The following is a 17,249-nucleotide window of genomic DNA, read 5'->3' as shown; positions in this document are numbered from 1 at the left end:
AATGAAGCAGCTGGGCCAAAGCGGAAGTATGCTCAGTTGTGGATGTGTCAGGGGATGAAAATAAAATCGGATGCTGCAAAGAACAGTATTGCATAGGAACCTGGAATATCAGGTCTATGAATCAAGGTAAATTGGACATGGTCAAGCAGGAGATGGTAAGAATAAACATCAACATATTAGGAATCAGTGAACTTAAATGGATGGGAATGGGCAAATTTAATTCAAATGACCATTATATCTACTACTGTGGGCAAGAATCCCATAGAAGTAATGGAGTAGTTCTCATTATCAACAAAAGAGTCTGAATGCAGTAATTGAGGGCAACCTCAAAAATGACAGAATGATCTCAGTTCATTTCCAAGGCAAGCCATTCAACATCATGGTAATCCAAGTCTATGCCCCTACTGTTGATGCTGAAGAACCTGACGTTGATCAGTTCTATAAAGACTTAGAAGACCTCCTAGAACTAACACCAAAAAAAATGTATTCATCATTGGGCATTGGAATGCAAAAGTGGGAAGTCAAGGGTCACCTGGAGTAACAGGCAGGTTTGGCCTTGGAGTACAAAACGAACCAGGACAAAGGCTAACTGAATTCTACCAAGAGAATGCACTGGTCATAGCAAACACCTTTCCTTAAACAATGCAAGAAATGTCTTTACACATGGACATCACCAAATGGTCAGACTGAAATCAGATTATATTCCTTATAGTTGAAGATGGAGAAGCTGTGTACACTCAGCAAAAACAAGACCTGGACCTGACTGTGGCTCAGATAATTAGCTTCTTATAGCAAAATTCAGGCTTAAGCCACAGAAAGCAGGGAAAACCACTAGGACAGTCAGATATGACTTAAATCAAATCCCCTATAAACATGCAGTGGAGGTGATGAATAGACTCAAGGGATTAGATCTCATAAACAGTGTGCCTGAAGAACTATGGACAGAGGTCTGTAATACTGTTCAGGAGCAGTGAACAAACCCATCCCAAGGAAAAAGAAAAGCAAGAAGGCAAATGGTTATCTGAGGATTCTTTACAAATAGTTGAAGAAAGAAGTGAAAAGCAAGGGAGAAAGGGAAAGATGCACCCAACTAAATGCAGAGTTCCAAAGAATAGCAAGGAGAGACAAGAAGGCCTTCTTCAATGATCAATGCTTAAAAATAGAGGAAAACAACAGAAGGGGAAAGACTAGAGATCTCTTCAGAAAAATTGGAAATATCAAGGGAACATTTTTCCCAAAGAAGGGCACAATAAAAGAGAGAAATGGCTGAGACCTAGTAGAAGCAGAAGAGACCAAAAAGAGATGGAAAGAATACAGGGAAGAACTGTACAAAAGAGAACTGGCTATCCATGATGATGTGGTCAGTCACCCAGAGCCAGACATTCGGGAGTGTGAAGTCAAGCAGGCCTGAGGAAGCACTGCTGTCAACAAAGCTAGTGGATGCAATGGAATCCAGTAGAGCTATTCATAACACTAAGGGATGATGCTCTCAAGTGTTGCACTCAATATGTCAGCAAATCTGGAAGTCCCAGCCGTGGCCCCAGGACTGGAAGAGGTCAATTCTCTCATCCCAGTTCCCAAGAAGGGCAGTACTAAAGAATGTTCACACCATCGGACAGTTGCACTCATCTCCCATGCACATGTTCAGGCTGGATTTAGAAAAGGCACGGGAACCAGAGGTCAACGTGCCAACATCCATTGGATCATAGAAAAAGCAAGAGAATTTCAGATAAATGTCTACTTTTGCTTCATTGACAATGCTAAAGCCTTTGACTGTGTGGACCACAACAAACTGTGGAAATTTCTCAAAGAGATGGGAATATCAGACCACCTTACTTGCCTCCTGCAAAACCTGTATGCAGGCCAAAAAGCAACAGCTAGAACTGGACATGGAACAACAGACCGATGCCAAATCAGGAAAGGAGTACATCAAGGCTGTATATTGTCACCCTGCTTATTTAACTTATAGGTAGAGTACATCATGCAAAATTGCATGCTGGATGAAGCACAAGCTGGAATCAAGATTGCAGGGAGAAATATCAATAACCTCGGATATGCAGATGACACCACCCTTATGGCAGAAAGTGAAGAGGAACTAAAGAGCCTCGTGATGAAGGTGAAAGAAGAGTTAAAAAGCTAATTTAAAACTCAACATTCAAAAAACTAAGATTATGGCATGTGGTCCCATCACTTCATGGCAAACAGATGGGGAAACAATTGACACAGTGACAGACTTTATTTTCTTGGGTTCCAAAATCACTGCAGATGGTGACTGCAGCCATGAAATTAAAAGATGCTTGCTGCTTGGAAGTAAAGCTATGACCAACCTAGCCAGCATATTCAAAAGCAGAGACATTACTTTGCCAACAAAGGTCTGTCTAGTCAAAGCTATGGTGTTTCCAGTAATCATGTGGGGATGTGAAAGTTGGACCATAAAGAAGGCTGAGTGCCAAAGAATTGATGCTTTCAAACTGTGGTGTTGGAGAAGACTCTTGAGAGTCTCTTGGACTGTAAGGAGATCAAATCAGTCAATCCTAAAGGAAATCAACCCTGAGTGTTCATTGGAAGGACTGATGCTGAAGCTGAAACTCCAATACTTTGGCCACCTGATGCAAAGGGCCAACTCATTAGACAAGACCCTGATGCTGGGCAAGATTGAAGGCAGGTGGAGAAGGGGTCGACAGAGGATGAGATTGTTGGGTGGCATCACTGACTCAATGGATATGAGTTTGAGCAAGCTCCGGGAGATGGTGAAGGACAGGAAAGGACAGCACTAGCGTGCTGCAGTCCATGGGGTTGCAAAGAGTCAGACATGACTGAGCAACTGAACAACACAAGCTAGTAAGGTCATGTTTAAAATCTTGCATGCTGGGCCTCAGCATAATGTGAATCAAGAACTTCAGATGTCCAAGCTGGGTTTAGAAAAGGCAGAGGAGCCAGAGATCAAATTGCCAACATTTGCTGGATCATAGAGAAAGCAAGGGAATTCCAGAAAAACATCTACCTCTGTTTCATCGACTACACTAAAGCCTTTGACTATGTGGATCATGACAAACTGCGGAAAGCTCTGTTGTCACCTTGTCATACTCTGTCAATCCTGAGCCACTCTGTTGTTCTACACAGTGTTCTAATTGTTGCTTCTTGACCCACAGACAGGTTTCTAAGGAGACAGATAAGGTGGTCTGGTACTCCCATCTCTTTAAGAGCTTTCCACAGAAAGATTTTCTCTTCTTGGGTTCAAAAGTCACTGCAGATCATGACTGCATCCATAAAATCAGAATACGATCACTTCTTGGCAGGAAAGCTATGACAATCCTAGACAGTGTGTTGAAAAGCAGAGACATCTCTCGGCCAACTAAGGTCTGTATAGTCAAGATTATGGTCTTCCCAGTGGTCATGTATGGTTGTGAGAGCTGGACCATAAAGAAGGAAGAGTGCCAGAGGATTGATGCTTTTGAACTGTGGTGCTGCAGAAGACTCCTGAGAGTCCTTTGGACAGCAAGGAGATCAAACAGTCAATCTTAAGGGAAGTCAACTCTGAATATTCATTGGAAGGACTGATGCTGAAGCTGACGCTCCAGTATTTTGGTCACCTTATGTGAACAACCAGCTCATTGGAAAAGTCCCTGATGTTGGGAAAGATTGAGGGCAGAAGGAGAAGAGGGCCTCGGAAGATGAAATGACTGAATGGCATCACTGATGCAATGGACTTGAACTTGGGCAAACTCCAGGAAATGGTGAGGCACAAGGAGGTCTGGCACGCTGCAATCCACAGGGTCACGTAGAGTCGGACACGACTAGGCAACTGAGCAACAACATAGCATTTGTTAGAACATCTTTAAGTGAAAGTTGCTCAGTTGTGTCCAACTCTTTGCGACCTCATGGACTATACAGCCCATGGAATTCCCCAGGCCAGAGTACTGGAGTGTGTAGCCATTACTTTCTCCCAGGGATCTTCCCAACAATATTGAAATATAACTCACCCACTGAAAAGAATCAATTATAATGTATTCACAGAGAGGTGTGACCATTGCCACAATCAATTTTGAAAGGTTTTCATCACCCAGAAGTGTTTTTAGAATATTGTTATCCAGGTACCAACTTCCCACGTGGCTCAGTGGTAAAGAATCTGCCTACAATGCAGGAGAATCAGGAGACATGGGTTCAATCCCTGGGTTGGGAAGATCCCCTGGAGAAGGAAATGGCAACTCACTCCAGTATACTTGCCTGGAAAATTCCATGGACAGAGGAGCCTCGCAGGCTACAGTCCAAGAGGTCCCAGAGTTGGACATGAACGAGCAACTGAACATGCACTGAGGTACCAATTTATTCCTGGGAAGTCAGCCCCTATTTCCCTTCAACATTTCCCTCATCTCTAGACAAATACTAAGATACTTTCTGTCTAAGTGATTTGCTTATAAATCCTATAAATAAAATCCAACAATTCATATGATCTTTTATTCTTGTTTTCTTTTGCAGAGCATAATGTATTTAAGGTTCACCCACGCTAGGCATCCATGTACTAGACATCTGTACTTCCTTCTTCTCATTTTCAAATAATTTTCCAATGCAGCTTTGTATAGCTTTTACTAATTTATTCATGAAAGGATGGAGATTTGAGTTATATCTGCTGTTTGGCTATCATGATTAATGCTGCTGTGAATGTCAGCTACAAATATGGTAGTGTGGACTACCATTTTCATTTCTCCAAGGTAAATACCTAGAGCAACACTAGGTTCAAACTTGGAGGAACTTCCAGACTGTTTTCCAACACCATTTTTATTCCCACTAGCAGGTTCCATGCTTCCAAACTCGCCACATCCCTCCGAGGATATGAATCTTGGTTTCTGGATTTTCAAGGAGGGGATGTCACCTATGCTCCCCACATGAACAAGCTCTGGGTTACATTTCCTATTACAGCTCATAAGCTTGAGCAAACCAAAGTGAAGATTTTTTTCAGATTTGCCTAATGCCCTAAGGATAAAAACAACTTCTCCATCTGAAATATTGCCTACATTTATATTTTGGCCTAAACATTTATTCTCTTGATACTGTACTTATGGAAGCTTTTTATACTTAACCTGTTATTTTTATTTGCTTTCACTGGACAAGTAAGCCTTAAAACCAGGCCAACCATGTTACTAAAAATGGAATCTCCAAGGCCTATTTTTTCAATCCTGCTATTTTTCTGGCACCAGCATAGTTGTCAGAATACAAGTCCACCTAAACCAGTGATACTTTATCTCTTCTGTGAGCCAGTGTTGGTTTGTGACATACTTGTTATCGGCTCACAATAAGAAACATACAGACACTGAAAGTGAGCATAAGCAAGTAATCTACCTTATCTTGACCCAGACTGGTAATTGCCAAGAAAAAGATGAGCATTTTTATCATGTCATTAGATCTGCTAAGACTGTTGGATTATTAGTCCTCATGGACTAGAGATTATAGTGTGGTGTCTAAACTAGTACTTTTAAAAGACATTTGTATGGGTCACATGTAAATTGATCAATTTTATATATACTTTCCCCAGCAAAATGCATATAGTGCTGCTGCTACTGCTAAGTTGCTTCAGTCATGTCCGACTCTGTGAGACCCCATAGACAGCCTCCTACCAGGCTCCTCTGTCCCTGGGATTCTGCAGGCAAGAACACTGGAGTGGGTTGCCATTTCCTTCTCCAATGCATGAAAGTGAAAATTGAAAGTGAAGTTGCTCAGTCGTGTCTGACTCTTAGTGATCTCATGGACTGCAGCCTACCAGGTTCCTCCGTCCATGGGATTTTAGGCAAGAGTACTGGAGTGGGGTGCCATATACAAAGAAATACAAGACTTCAGTTCAGTCGCTCAGTAGTATCTGACTCTTTGCAACCCCATGGAGTGCAGCACAGCAGACTTCCCTGTCCATCACCAACTCCCAGAGCTTGCTCAAACTCATGTCCGTCAGGTTGGTGATGCCATCCAACCATCTCATCCTCTGTCATCCTCTTCTCCTCCTGCCTTCAATCTTGCCTGGCATCAGGGTCTTTTCCAATGAGTCAGTTCTTTGTATCAGGTGGTCAAAGTATTGGAGCTTCAGCTTCAGCATCACTCCTTCCAATGAATATTCAGGACTCATTTCCTTTAGGATGGACTGGTTTGATCTCCTTGCAGTCCAAGTGACTCTCAAGAGTTCTCCAACACCACAGTTCAAGAGCATCAATTCTCTGGTGCTCAGCCTTCTTTACGGTCCAACTCTTACATCCCTACATGACTACTGGAAAAACCATAGCTTTGACTTGACAGACCTTTGTTGACAAAGTAATGTCTCTGCTTTTGAATATGCTGTCTAGGTTGGTCATAGCTTTTCTTCCAAGGAGCAAGCATCTTTTAATTTCATGACTGCAGTCACCATCTGCAGTGATTTTGGAGCCCCCCAAATAAAGTCTGACACTGTTTCCATTGTTGCCTCATTTATTTGCCATGAAATGACGGGACTGGTTGCCATGATCTTAGTTTTCTGAGTGTTGAGTTTTAAGCTTACTTTTTCACTCTTCTCTTTCACTTTCATCAAGAAACACCCCAGTTCCTCTTCACTTTCTGCCATAAGGGTGGTGTCATCTGCATATTTGTGGTTATTGATATTTCTCCCTGGAATCTTGATTCCAGCTTGTGCTTCATCCAGCCCAGCTTTTGCATAGTCTGCATATAGAGTACATAGATAGATGTACTCTGTCCCTGATAGCTTAGTTGGTAAAGAATCCGCCTGCAATGCAGGAGACTCTGGTTCGATTCCTGGTTCGGGAAGATCCCTTGGAGAAGGGAAAGGCTACCCACTCCAGTGTTCTGGCCTAGAGAATTCCAAGGACAGTCCATAGAATCGCAAAGAGTCGGACATGACTGAGCCACTTTCACTTTCACTTTTCACTCTGTATGTAAGTTAAATGAGCAGGGTGACAATATACAGCCTTGACGTACTGCTTTCCCAATTTGGAACCAGTCTGTTGTTTCATGTCCAGTTGTAATTGTTGCCTCTTGACCTGCATACAGGTTTCTCAGGAGGCAGGTAAAGTGTTCTGGAATTCCCATCTCTTGAACAATTTTCCACAGTTCATTGTGATCCACACAGTCAAAGATTTTGGTGTAGTCAATAAAGCTGAAGTAGATATTTTTCTGGAACTCTCTTGCTTTTTCTATGATCCAACAGATGTTGGCACTTTGATCTCTAGTTCTTCTGCCTTTTCTAAATCCAGTTTGTACATCTGGAAGTTCTAGGTTTGCATATTGTTGAAACCTAGCTTGGAGAATTTTGAGCGTTACTTTGCTAGCATGTGAGATGAGCTCTATTGTGCAGTAGTTTGAACGTCCTTGGCATTGCCTTTCTTTGGCATTGCCTAACTTCCAAAGGACTGATGCTGAAACTGAAACTTCAATACTTTGGCCACCTCATGCGAAGAGTTGACTCATTGGAAAAGACCCTGATCCTGGGAGGGATTGGGGGCAGGGGGAGAAGGGGACGACAGAGGATGAGATGGCTGGATGGCATCATCAACTTGATGGACTTGAGTTTGGGTGAACTCCAGGAGTTGGTGATGGACAGGGAGGCCTCGCATGCTGTGATTCATGGGGTTGCAAAGAGTCGACACGATTGAGCGTCTGAACTGAACTGAACTTCAAATGTTAACATGCAATAGCATGTCAGTATATAAACCTGGAAAGAGACAAGGGCAGCTGGAGGACATTATGAGTAATCATTTCATCATTCAGAAGTGCACTCCACTAATCTGAGAGTATAAACTAGAGTAGAGAAACTGGCCCTCATAACGCCACCTCACAGAAGTTGAAAGACTTTGTTGACTCATTCATGCAACCTGACTGGTTACGATGCAGCAGACCAAGTTCTGATCTAGATCACTGCTGAAAAAAACTGAAATTTGTCATTCTTTTCCCCTCCCTCACTCTCCTTCTCTGACCCCAGAATCTGTACACTCTTCCCAAATGAGGGGAATTTCACACTTGATGATCTTGGCAGAAGGCAGACACCCTCCTCCATTAGACAGAAAAGCTTGCTTCCTAAATATTCCTGCAGGTAGAAAGAGGCTGAGGCTCCACCAGGCAGGTTACCACATGCTGGGCTCTTCCTTAGGACATGGTGTCACAGAGAGACTGGAACTGCACTGAATGCCTTAGGCGCAGGTGTTACATGGGGCAGGGGTGGCAGGGTGTCATCCAGGTGTCACGAGCAGCAGAGAGCAGGTCTACCACAGGGTCCGTGTCCAACATCAGGGCTGACAGTGCTGTGAGCAGTGGTATCTGTGCTCACCTGCAGGGGAAGGGGTTCCTGTGTGGGACCCAACCCGGGTAGGGTTGAGGATTCTGTTCCCGGCTGTGGCCTCAGGGCTGTTCAGTGGTTTTCCCTGAAATAAACTCAAAACCACAAGTGTGCCTCTCTCTGTTCCATTTAGAACAATTTGAACTCTTTTTTTCCCCCACCCAGAACTACCCAAGAATACCATGTAGGGAAATCTCAGAGAGCAAGGATTCAGAGACTTTTCCTTCTGCTTTATTATGATTGATATACAATACTGAGTCAGTTTATTGCGTACAATTTGATACACTTCTGTACTGCAAAATAATAGCCACCATAGCTTTGTTTGACAACTGAATCATGTCACATAATTACCTCTTTTGCATGTGTGGAGAAAATTTAGATCTACTCTCTTAGCAACTCAGAAACTCTATGGTGAGCTGATAATCACTTCCTAAATTTTCAGCCTGGTGACAGCACACGGCAGAAACAACATGTAACTCGCACCAAATGTTTTGTCTTTTTCTCAGGAAAAAAACATTTAAATGTGTGTTTAAGACCCCTCCCCACCTTAATCATTCTCTGATCTTTAACATCAGTGGATCCCAGTCTGCTCAGGACTGCTTGTAGAGCTTGTTACAAAGTATTCAGGACTCTTTCCAGATCCACCAACTAGAGTGTAGGGCACAGAGTCCAGGAGTCTATTATGAACAAACCGTACAGGGGGGCTGGGTGCACAGCCAGATGGGAATCCAGATCTGTGTTCCTGCTATGAAATGTGTGATCTGAAGATCAGCACCAACCATGTTATAAGTCTATTCCAGACCGTCTGTCTCTAAGAGGAGTGCAGGTGAAGGACATTCCTTCAGGTCCTTCAGGACCCCTTTCCATGTGCCATCTAGATGTCAGAATGGTGCCGTCTGCTCAGGTGTGTGGTCTGATCAGTTCCCCAAGCGCTGGGGATTCAGGATTCAGTCCTCTTCCTTCTGCTTCTGTAGCCAATTCTCCCCTCATCTGTGACCTCATCTATTCTCATGGCTCTAAACATCATTTATATGGTGTCACCTCTTCCATCTATTTCTGCAGTCAAGTCATCTCACCTAAACCCTAGACTAGTAACCCCAACTCAGTTGCCACTTCCCTAAACCAAATGCTGATGGTGATGCCTCCTCAAATATGTTCCTTCCAGAGTCCCCTCATTTCCACTGTAGGCGCCCCACATGCTTACTTGCAAATCTCAAATTTTGCGGTCCTCTTTCACTCTTTCTCATAACTGAGATTTAATCCTCTAGGAAATGCTGTAAAATGCATTTTCAGAATACATCAAGAGTCCACTCACTCACCACCCTCTTCCCTGCTCACACCCCAGACAAGCATCAGCCTCTCCAGCCTGGACCCTGTGCTGTTTCCCTCAGCCTCCTCTGTGCCTCCCTCCCCTTCACCTCCTGCCTCTGCACAGCAGCCTGGCTGATGCTTCCAGAGAGCAGTGACAGCAGGTCCTCCTCTGTTCAAATAATCCTATAACTCCACAGCTTACTGAGATAAAAATCTACACCCTTCTAACATCCTGGAGGCCTACAGGATCTGGCCAGACATGGGATCTCAGCTCAGTTCCTTTTCCTTCAGCCCCAGCTGCCTCCTGGCTCTCCCTAGAACACAGACACTCTCCTGCCTGCGTCCATTTGCCCCACAGGGTCCTCTGCCTGGAGAGAACCTCCCCTAGACCTCCTTGTGGACATTCCTTCACATCCTTCACATCTTTACTCCAAGGTCGCTTTCCCAATGAGGCCCACTGCCCACCTAGAAACACAGCCACCTTCCCTGTCCTCACACACTAATACTCTGGGTCACCTTCCTCAGAGCACTTACCAACCTCTACGGGAAACACTCCCTCACTTACTAGGCTCATAGTCATGCTCTGCCCCTTCTCCTTAGAACACAGTTCACATGGCAGACAGGGTTTGTCTGGTATTAGTTCACTGAGTTCTCCTAGATGCAAAACTAGTGTGTCATGTCTCCGTCACACAACAAATACCAGTTGAATGAGTGGTCAGTAAAGCGCTTCCCTATTCCAGAGATAGTGTCTTTATTGATGTGACCTCAGGCCACATGCTGTCTCGTGGCAGTTACAGCACAACCTCCATTCGCACTGACCTCAGTGCCGCCTGTATTTTACTCACAAAGGCTGGTCTCCCTTCCCTCCAACACGGATCAGCCTGCACACCACACACAAGGCTCTTTATCTTTTCAGAAAGGAAGACCCTTCGCTTCTGGCTCCTGTATTCAACCTGCTGTGTTTTTATTAGACTCTGCTTTCTGATCCATGAGTTGAGATGATGATGTGAGGGCGGAAGAGGGGGCAGACTGCAAAGAGAGAAGTCCAGCAAGAAGTAAGTCAAGATATGAAACTATGCAAGTTCCAGCATGTGGTTTCTTTAAAAAGATGGAGAAAAGTTGGAAAGAAGAATCCAGCAAAATCTCTAGGAGGGCAAGAGCTGGATGGCTCTGAAATTTCTCTCTTGACCCCACCGAGATTCCTGGGTGCATGGACCCCTTGCACTTGTGGGGACAATGACAGACAAAGTGACCCCTGCTGCCGTCAGAGATGGGGTCATCCAGAGACGAATGAAACCAGGACTCTACACATGAAAAAGAACAGCTATTACCCCAACAACAGTAACAGCAATAACTAAATAAGCAAAATATAAACACATTCCAAAATGACAGGAGGTAAGGATTGGACCAAGGCCTGATCCTAGCTTAACCATTTAAGAAATGCACCCTGCCCATGGTCCTGGAGATACAACAAGCCCCAGGTGACTTCTGAATCCTTGATCACAGGTCCTTGGCGGGACAAGTATCTACTGAAGGGACAAGGACAAAGAAATGAAGAAGAACACCCAGCCCAGGAGTGACCATGGGCAGTGCATGGGCAGTGCATGCATGCCCACCAGGCACTGATCACTGGGCACAGGCACAGCCCTGTCCACACTCAGCTCCTCACAGCCTCCGCCTTTCCTTCCTGAAGCTGACTCAGCACAGCAAATGTGGATGGATCTGGAAGGTTCTCAGTGTTTCAATTTATTTCCTCTTTGAAACTTTAGGAATCCTCACCTTTATTATCCGATCCCCCTTCATGGCACCAATTAGAAAAAACAAATTCATATATACAGATTTTATTTTCAATAAGGAAATAAGATATCATTACTCAGTGCATATGAAGCGAAGACAGGGATTGAGACGGCCCAGCCCTGTTTCTGCTGGAAAGATATCAGGAAGGAGAACACAGGTCAGGGCGGGAGGGGGCACGGTGGGAAGGGGTGGCCAATCTCCCCAGCTCCTCATGTTATGCTACTAGAACAGACACGTTCAGATGCAGCTGCAGAAAGAGGGGTCCAGGGATCTGATGTGACATGGGGGGATGCAGCATCACTCAGTCCCCACAAGGCAGGTGTCTCACACTGTGAGAGAAAAGAATCAGGAACCAGTTAGATCAGTCATGTAAGCACTCCACTATTTTCCACAGCCCCCGACATGCTCACATGTCCCACTCAAAGATCCCCACCACCCAATGTGTCCCCTCTGTCCAAATCCCCCTTCCAGTGTAGTCCCTCCTGGGTCTCACCTTTAGGAACTGTGAAAGACACATCAGAGCCCTGGTCACTGTTATTGCCTGGGGGAGAACAAGACCAGGACGTGGCCAAAACCCACAGGAGAGAAACTAGAGAAGGCACTTTGAGGAGGGTGAGTCCCCCCTAGCCTCCTGTCTGCACCCTCTCAAGGGTCTCAGGAATCACCCCCTCCACACTTACTTGAAGCCTGGGTATAGGTCCCTCCTTTTTCACCTGTGAGAAGAAAATACCATGTGAGAGGCCAGGGAGAAGACTGACTCATGAGATCCTAGAGCAACCCCTAGTCCTGGACCCCAGAGAACTTTCTGGAACTGTGATCAAAACTCATGCTAGGATCAGGAACACAGAGAAGGGAGACGTGTAAGGACGGGGCCACCTGCCCTCCTGGAGGTCTGTCCTCAGCAAGGACCTCCCTCTGACCTTCAAGTGCTGGAAACCTGGTCCCTAGCTGGAATTAGGAAGGTGAAAAATTTGTCTTTCATTTTCACACATGCTTTAGAAAAGAAAAATGTTAGCATCAGCTCCAGACTCCACATGTGTGTGGAGGGTACTTTTCAGTAACCAGGAAGGTAAACTTCTACCTGGGCTTGAAAACCTTCAGTGAGACAAGAAAACTCAGGGCCCTCCCTCCCTTCCCTACCTGAGCGCTTCTTCCTCCAGATCACAGCTCCAGCCACCACGGCCACCACGAGGAGAACCAGGACAAGAATGATGCCCATGGTGAGGAAGGGGGTCTGAGGAGGTTCTGTGGAGGCAAGGAAAGGGCCCTGACCTCAGGCTTGAGTCCTGACCTTGCTGAACTGAGTCCCGAAGGGCTCCTGCTTTATCTGAGAGGAAGCTCCATTCCTACCCGCTCCTTACCCCATCTCAGGGTGAGGGGCTCCTGAAGCCCCTTGTGCTGCACACGGCACGTGTATCTCTGTTCCTCTCCAGAAGGCACCGCCAGGGCCGCCCACTTCTGGAAGGTCCCATCTCCTGAAGGCCTGGTCTCCACAAGCTCCATGTCCTGGGTCTGGTCCTCTCCATTGCGCTGCCAGGTCAATGAGATCTCCTCAGGATAGAAGTCCAGGGCCCAGCACCTCAGGGTGACCTCACGACCAGAGATGGGGTGATGGGTCACATGTGCCTTTGGAGGGTCTGAGGAAGAATTGGAAAATTCAGTTTGTGTTACCTCCATGGGTCACTGAAGCAGCATCATGTGACCATCCTGAGAAAGGACAGAACAGTGATTTTTACCCAGCTTTACTGATGTATACTTAACAAAAATTGTACACATTGAGAGTGTACTACATGTTGCTTTTATATATATGTACACTGTGAAGGTAATTAATGTATCGATCAACTTACCTCATGTGTGCATCTGTTTGACAGGGGTGATGAGAATGATTAAGATCAATTTTAAAGTATATTATACAGGATTATTATTAACTCTAGTCACCGGGCTGTACATCAGATCCCCAGATGTAGTATGCACTTTTTTACCCTCTGAGCTACAGAACATTCAGGATCATGGTTTTGAAAAAAACAGTACAACAGGTAGATAACAGTCTCATCTTAGAGATCTGTATTAGTCCTTGGAAATTTCTACAATGAGAGACTAGGATAGGTGCTCTAAAAATGTGAGGGGGAGAATATAGACTAAAGGTCCTGACTCTGGTGGAGGCTGAATGACTCAGAAAAGCTGGAGTCAGGCTTCCTAAGATGCTCTCAGGGTGAGAACAGGCCTTGAGAGAGAAAGTCATGGATCACAAGATGGTGGCCGGGGTCAAAGGGCACTGCTGACCAGCTATTTCAGGGATGGTTTCCTGCGTCTTCCTCAAAGCCACTGGATTCCTTGATTGTCCTTCAGAGAAGTGGGGCCACTGGTGACTGTCTTGCACAAAATATGAAAACCTGGGCGGATTTCCTCCCTCTCCTGACAAGAACCTGGGGCGCTGTTCCCACAGGGACCCCATTTTCCTCTCCTCGTGGGAAGCCAGCTCCAGCCCGAGGGGAGACCAGGGAGGCCCCGCGCCCCTCGTACCTACGCGCAGCAGCGTGTCCTTCCCGTTCTCCAGGTGTCTGCGGAGCCACTCCACGCACGTGCCCTCCAGGTAGTTCCTCTGTGCCTCCGCCTCACCGGCCGCCTCCCACTTGCGCTTGGTGATCTGAGCCGCCGTGTCCGCCGCGGTCCAGGAGCGCAGGTCCTCGTTCAGGGCGATGTAATCTCTGCCGTCGTAGCCGTACTGCATGAACCCGCGGAGGAGGCGCCCGGCCGGCCCCACGTAGCAGCCGTACATCCACTGGAAGGTGTGAGACCCTGACCCGCCCCGACCACCCGCGGTGATTAAACCCAAACTGAAAATGAAACCGGGTCAAGCCCCGTCGGCTCCTCCCGGGCGGGGGTCGGGTGTGTTCCGCAATGTCGGGGTGACCCTCGGACCCGCAGACTCGGGCGACCCCGCCGGTCCCTGGGGATGGGGGTCGTGACCCGGACCCGGGCCCGCGTCGCTCACCGGCCTCGCTCTGGTTGTAGTAGCCGCGCAGGTTGTTCAGGCCCACTCGGAAATTCTGTGCGGTGCCCTTGGCGTTTCGCGTGTTCCGATCCCAATACTCCGGCCCCTCCTGCTTCACCCACCGCGTCCGCGGCTCCATCCTCGGATTCGGGGTGTCGCTGTCGAACCGCACGAACTGCGTGTCGTCCACGTAGCCGACTTCCAGGTACCGGGGCTCCCCGAGGCCGGGCCGGGACACGGCGGTGCTGAAATATCTCATGGAGTGGGAGCCTGGGGGCGGGGAGGGGTGAGACTCGCCCCGACCTCCTCCCGGCTCGGGTCCCGGGTCCGAAGTGATGGACCCGGGAAGGAGGAGGAGGCGTACGGCCAGGGAGATGGAAGCAGTCAAGACCGGCCCGAACTCCGGAGGGGGAAGAGAAGAGGGGTCGAGAAGCAAGGGAGGGACAGGCCAGGACCGGGGAGAGGGGCAGGTCTGGGCAGGAGCGTCGGGGTCGCTCCTTCCATGGGATATTGCCCCCCACCCCCGAGCTCCCAAGGGATCCCCTTGCCCCTCCGCGCAGAGGCCGTTCCCTCCCGACCCCGCACTCACCCGCCCGGGTCTCGGTCAGGACCAGGACCCCCGAGAGCAGCAGGAGGAGGGTTCGCGGCCCCACGACTCGCATCCTCTGGGTCTAGGAAGAAGCAGAGTCCGGGCGGGTCGGTGGCGACTTTATAACCAGGAACCGCGGAGACGCTGATTGGTTTTTCTAGAAATAGGACACCCAGTAGCAGTGAGAACTGGGGCCGCATCACGAGTGTCCAGGCAGGAGGGCTCGACACATGTTGTGAGAGAGAAAGTGAAACTCCTGGAGACGGGGAATCCCTAACATGGAGCGTCCCAGCCCCAGACACCGCCCTTGACCCTGACATCCTGAGCGGCTCGCCCTCTGGGGTCCTGGAACTTTGCCCTGATCCCTCCCTTCCTGCTTGGTAGCATGTTCAAACTACCGAATAATTGCACTCATCTCACATGCTAGCAAAGTAATGCTCAAAATTATCCAAACCAGGCTTCAATGGTACATGAACCGTGAACTTTCAGATGTTCAAGGTGGATTTAGAAAAGCCAGAGGAGCCAGAGATCAAAGTGCCAACATCACTTGGATCATCAAAAAAGCAAGAGAGAAAACATCTACTTCTGCTTTATTGACTATGCCAATGCCTTTGACCATGTGGATCACAACAAACTGTGGGAAATTGTTCAAGAGATGGGAATACCAGACCATCACCTGCCTTCTGACAAATCTGTATGCAGGTCAAGAAGCAACAGTTAGAACTGGACGTGGAACAACAGACTGGTTCCAAATTGGGAAAGGAGTGCTTTAAGACTGTATATTGTCCCTCTGCTTATTTAACTTATATGCAGAGTACATCATGTGAAATGCTGGGGTGGATGAAGCACAAACTAGAATCAAGATTGCGGGGAGAAATATCAGTAACCTTAGATATGCAGATGACAACCATCCTTACGGCACAAAGCAAAGAGGGACTAAAGAGCCTCTTGATGAAAGTGAAAGAGAAGAGTGAAAAAGTTGGCTTAAAACTCAACATTCAGAAAACTAAGATCATGGCATCTGGTCCCATCACTTCATGGCAAATAAATGGGGAAAAAATGGAAACAGTGAGAGACTTTATTTTGGGGGGCTCCAAGATCACTGCAGATGGTAACTGCCACCATGAAATTAAAAAACGCTTGCCCCATGGAAGAAAAGCTATGACCAGCCTCAGATCAGATCAGTCGCTCAGTCGTGTCTGACTCTTTGCAACCCCATGAATCGCAGCACGCCAGGCCTCCCTGTCCATCACCAACTCCCGGAGTTCACTCAGACTCACGTCCATCGAGTCAGTGATGTCATCCAGCCATCTCATCCTCTGTCGTCCCCTTCTCCTCTTGCCCCCAATCCCTCCTAGCATCAGAGTCTTTTCCAGTGAGTCAACTCTTCGCATGAGGTGGCCAAAGTACTGGAGTTTCAGCTTTAGCATCATTCCCTCCAAAGAAATCCCAGGGCTGATCTCCTTCAGAATGGACTGGTTGGATCTCCTTGCAGTCCAAGGGACTCTCAAGAGTCTTCTCCAACATCACAGTTCAAAAGCATCAATTCCTCAGCACTCACCTTTCTTCACAGTCCAACTCTCACATCCATACATGACCACAGGAAAAACCATAGCCTTGACTAGACAGCATATTTAAAAGCAGAGACATAACTTTGCCAATGAAGGTCGGTCTAGTCAAGGCTATGGTTTTGCCAGAAGTCATGTATGGATGTGAGAGTTGGACTATAAAGAAAACTGAGCACTGAAGAATTGATGCTTTTGAATTGTGGTTTTGGTGAAGACTCTTGAGAATCCTCTGGACTCCAGGGAGATCAAACTGGTCAATCTTAAAGGAAATCAGCCCTGAATATTCATTGGAAGGACTGATGCTGAAGCTGAAGCTCCAATACTTTGGCCACCATATGGGACAAATTGACTCACTGGAAAAGACCCTGATGCTAGGCAAGATTGAATGCAGGAGGAGAAGGGAATGCCAGTGGATAAGATGGTTGGATGGCATCACCTACTTGATGGACATGAGTCTGAGCAAGCTCCAGGAGATGGTGATGGATAGGGAGGCCTGGTGTGCTGCAGTCCATGGGGTCACAAAGAGTCGGACACGACTGAGTGACTGAACTGAACTCCCCTCCTTCACTGAGAACTCTTTGTCCCACTGTCTCCCTGAGTCCTAGCACTGGGGCTGTTTTAAATTTTGATTAAAATATCTACACAATCTTACAAATTAGTGAGGACCCCAAGGATAGTATT

The 17,249-nt window shown here is 47.0% G+C and overlaps 1 protein-coding gene across 2 annotated transcripts; it reads right to left on the bottom strand.

The window, feature by feature from the left end:
• Nucleotides 1-11,444: 11,444 nt before the first annotated feature.
• On the bottom strand, nucleotides 11,445-15,161 carry LOC102390435 (BOLA class I histocompatibility antigen, alpha chain BL3-6). Of its 2 annotated transcripts, XM_025260590.3 has the most exons (8): nucleotides 15,001-15,161; nucleotides 14,412-14,681; nucleotides 13,940-14,215; nucleotides 12,778-13,053; nucleotides 12,557-12,661; nucleotides 12,097-12,129; nucleotides 11,910-11,957; nucleotides 11,445-11,745 (listed from the first exon to the last, which is right to left on the bottom strand). In XM_025260590.3, exons 1-8 carry the CDS (start codon nucleotides 15,071-15,073, stop codon nucleotides 11,741-11,743), a joined length of 1,086 nt encoding a protein of 361 aa, XP_025116375.3. In that variant the 5' UTR covers nucleotides 15,074-15,161; the 3' UTR covers nucleotides 11,445-11,740. The 2 variants fall into 2 exon arrangements, with proteins under 2 accessions (XP_025116375.3, XP_025116384.3); XM_025260599.3 differs by lacking the exon at nucleotides 11,910-11,957.
• Nucleotides 15,162-17,249: the final 2,088 nt, after the last annotated feature.

Source organism: Bubalus bubalis, chromosome 2 (genome assembly GCF_019923935.1).
Source record: "Bubalus bubalis isolate 160015118507 breed Murrah chromosome 2, NDDB_SH_1, whole genome shotgun sequence".
In the NCBI taxonomy this organism is placed as follows: Eukaryota; Metazoa; Chordata; class Mammalia; order Artiodactyla; family Bovidae; genus Bubalus; species Bubalus bubalis.
The sequence above is the reverse complement of the archived record's forward strand: the minus strand, read 5'-3'. Positions and strand labels throughout refer to the sequence as shown.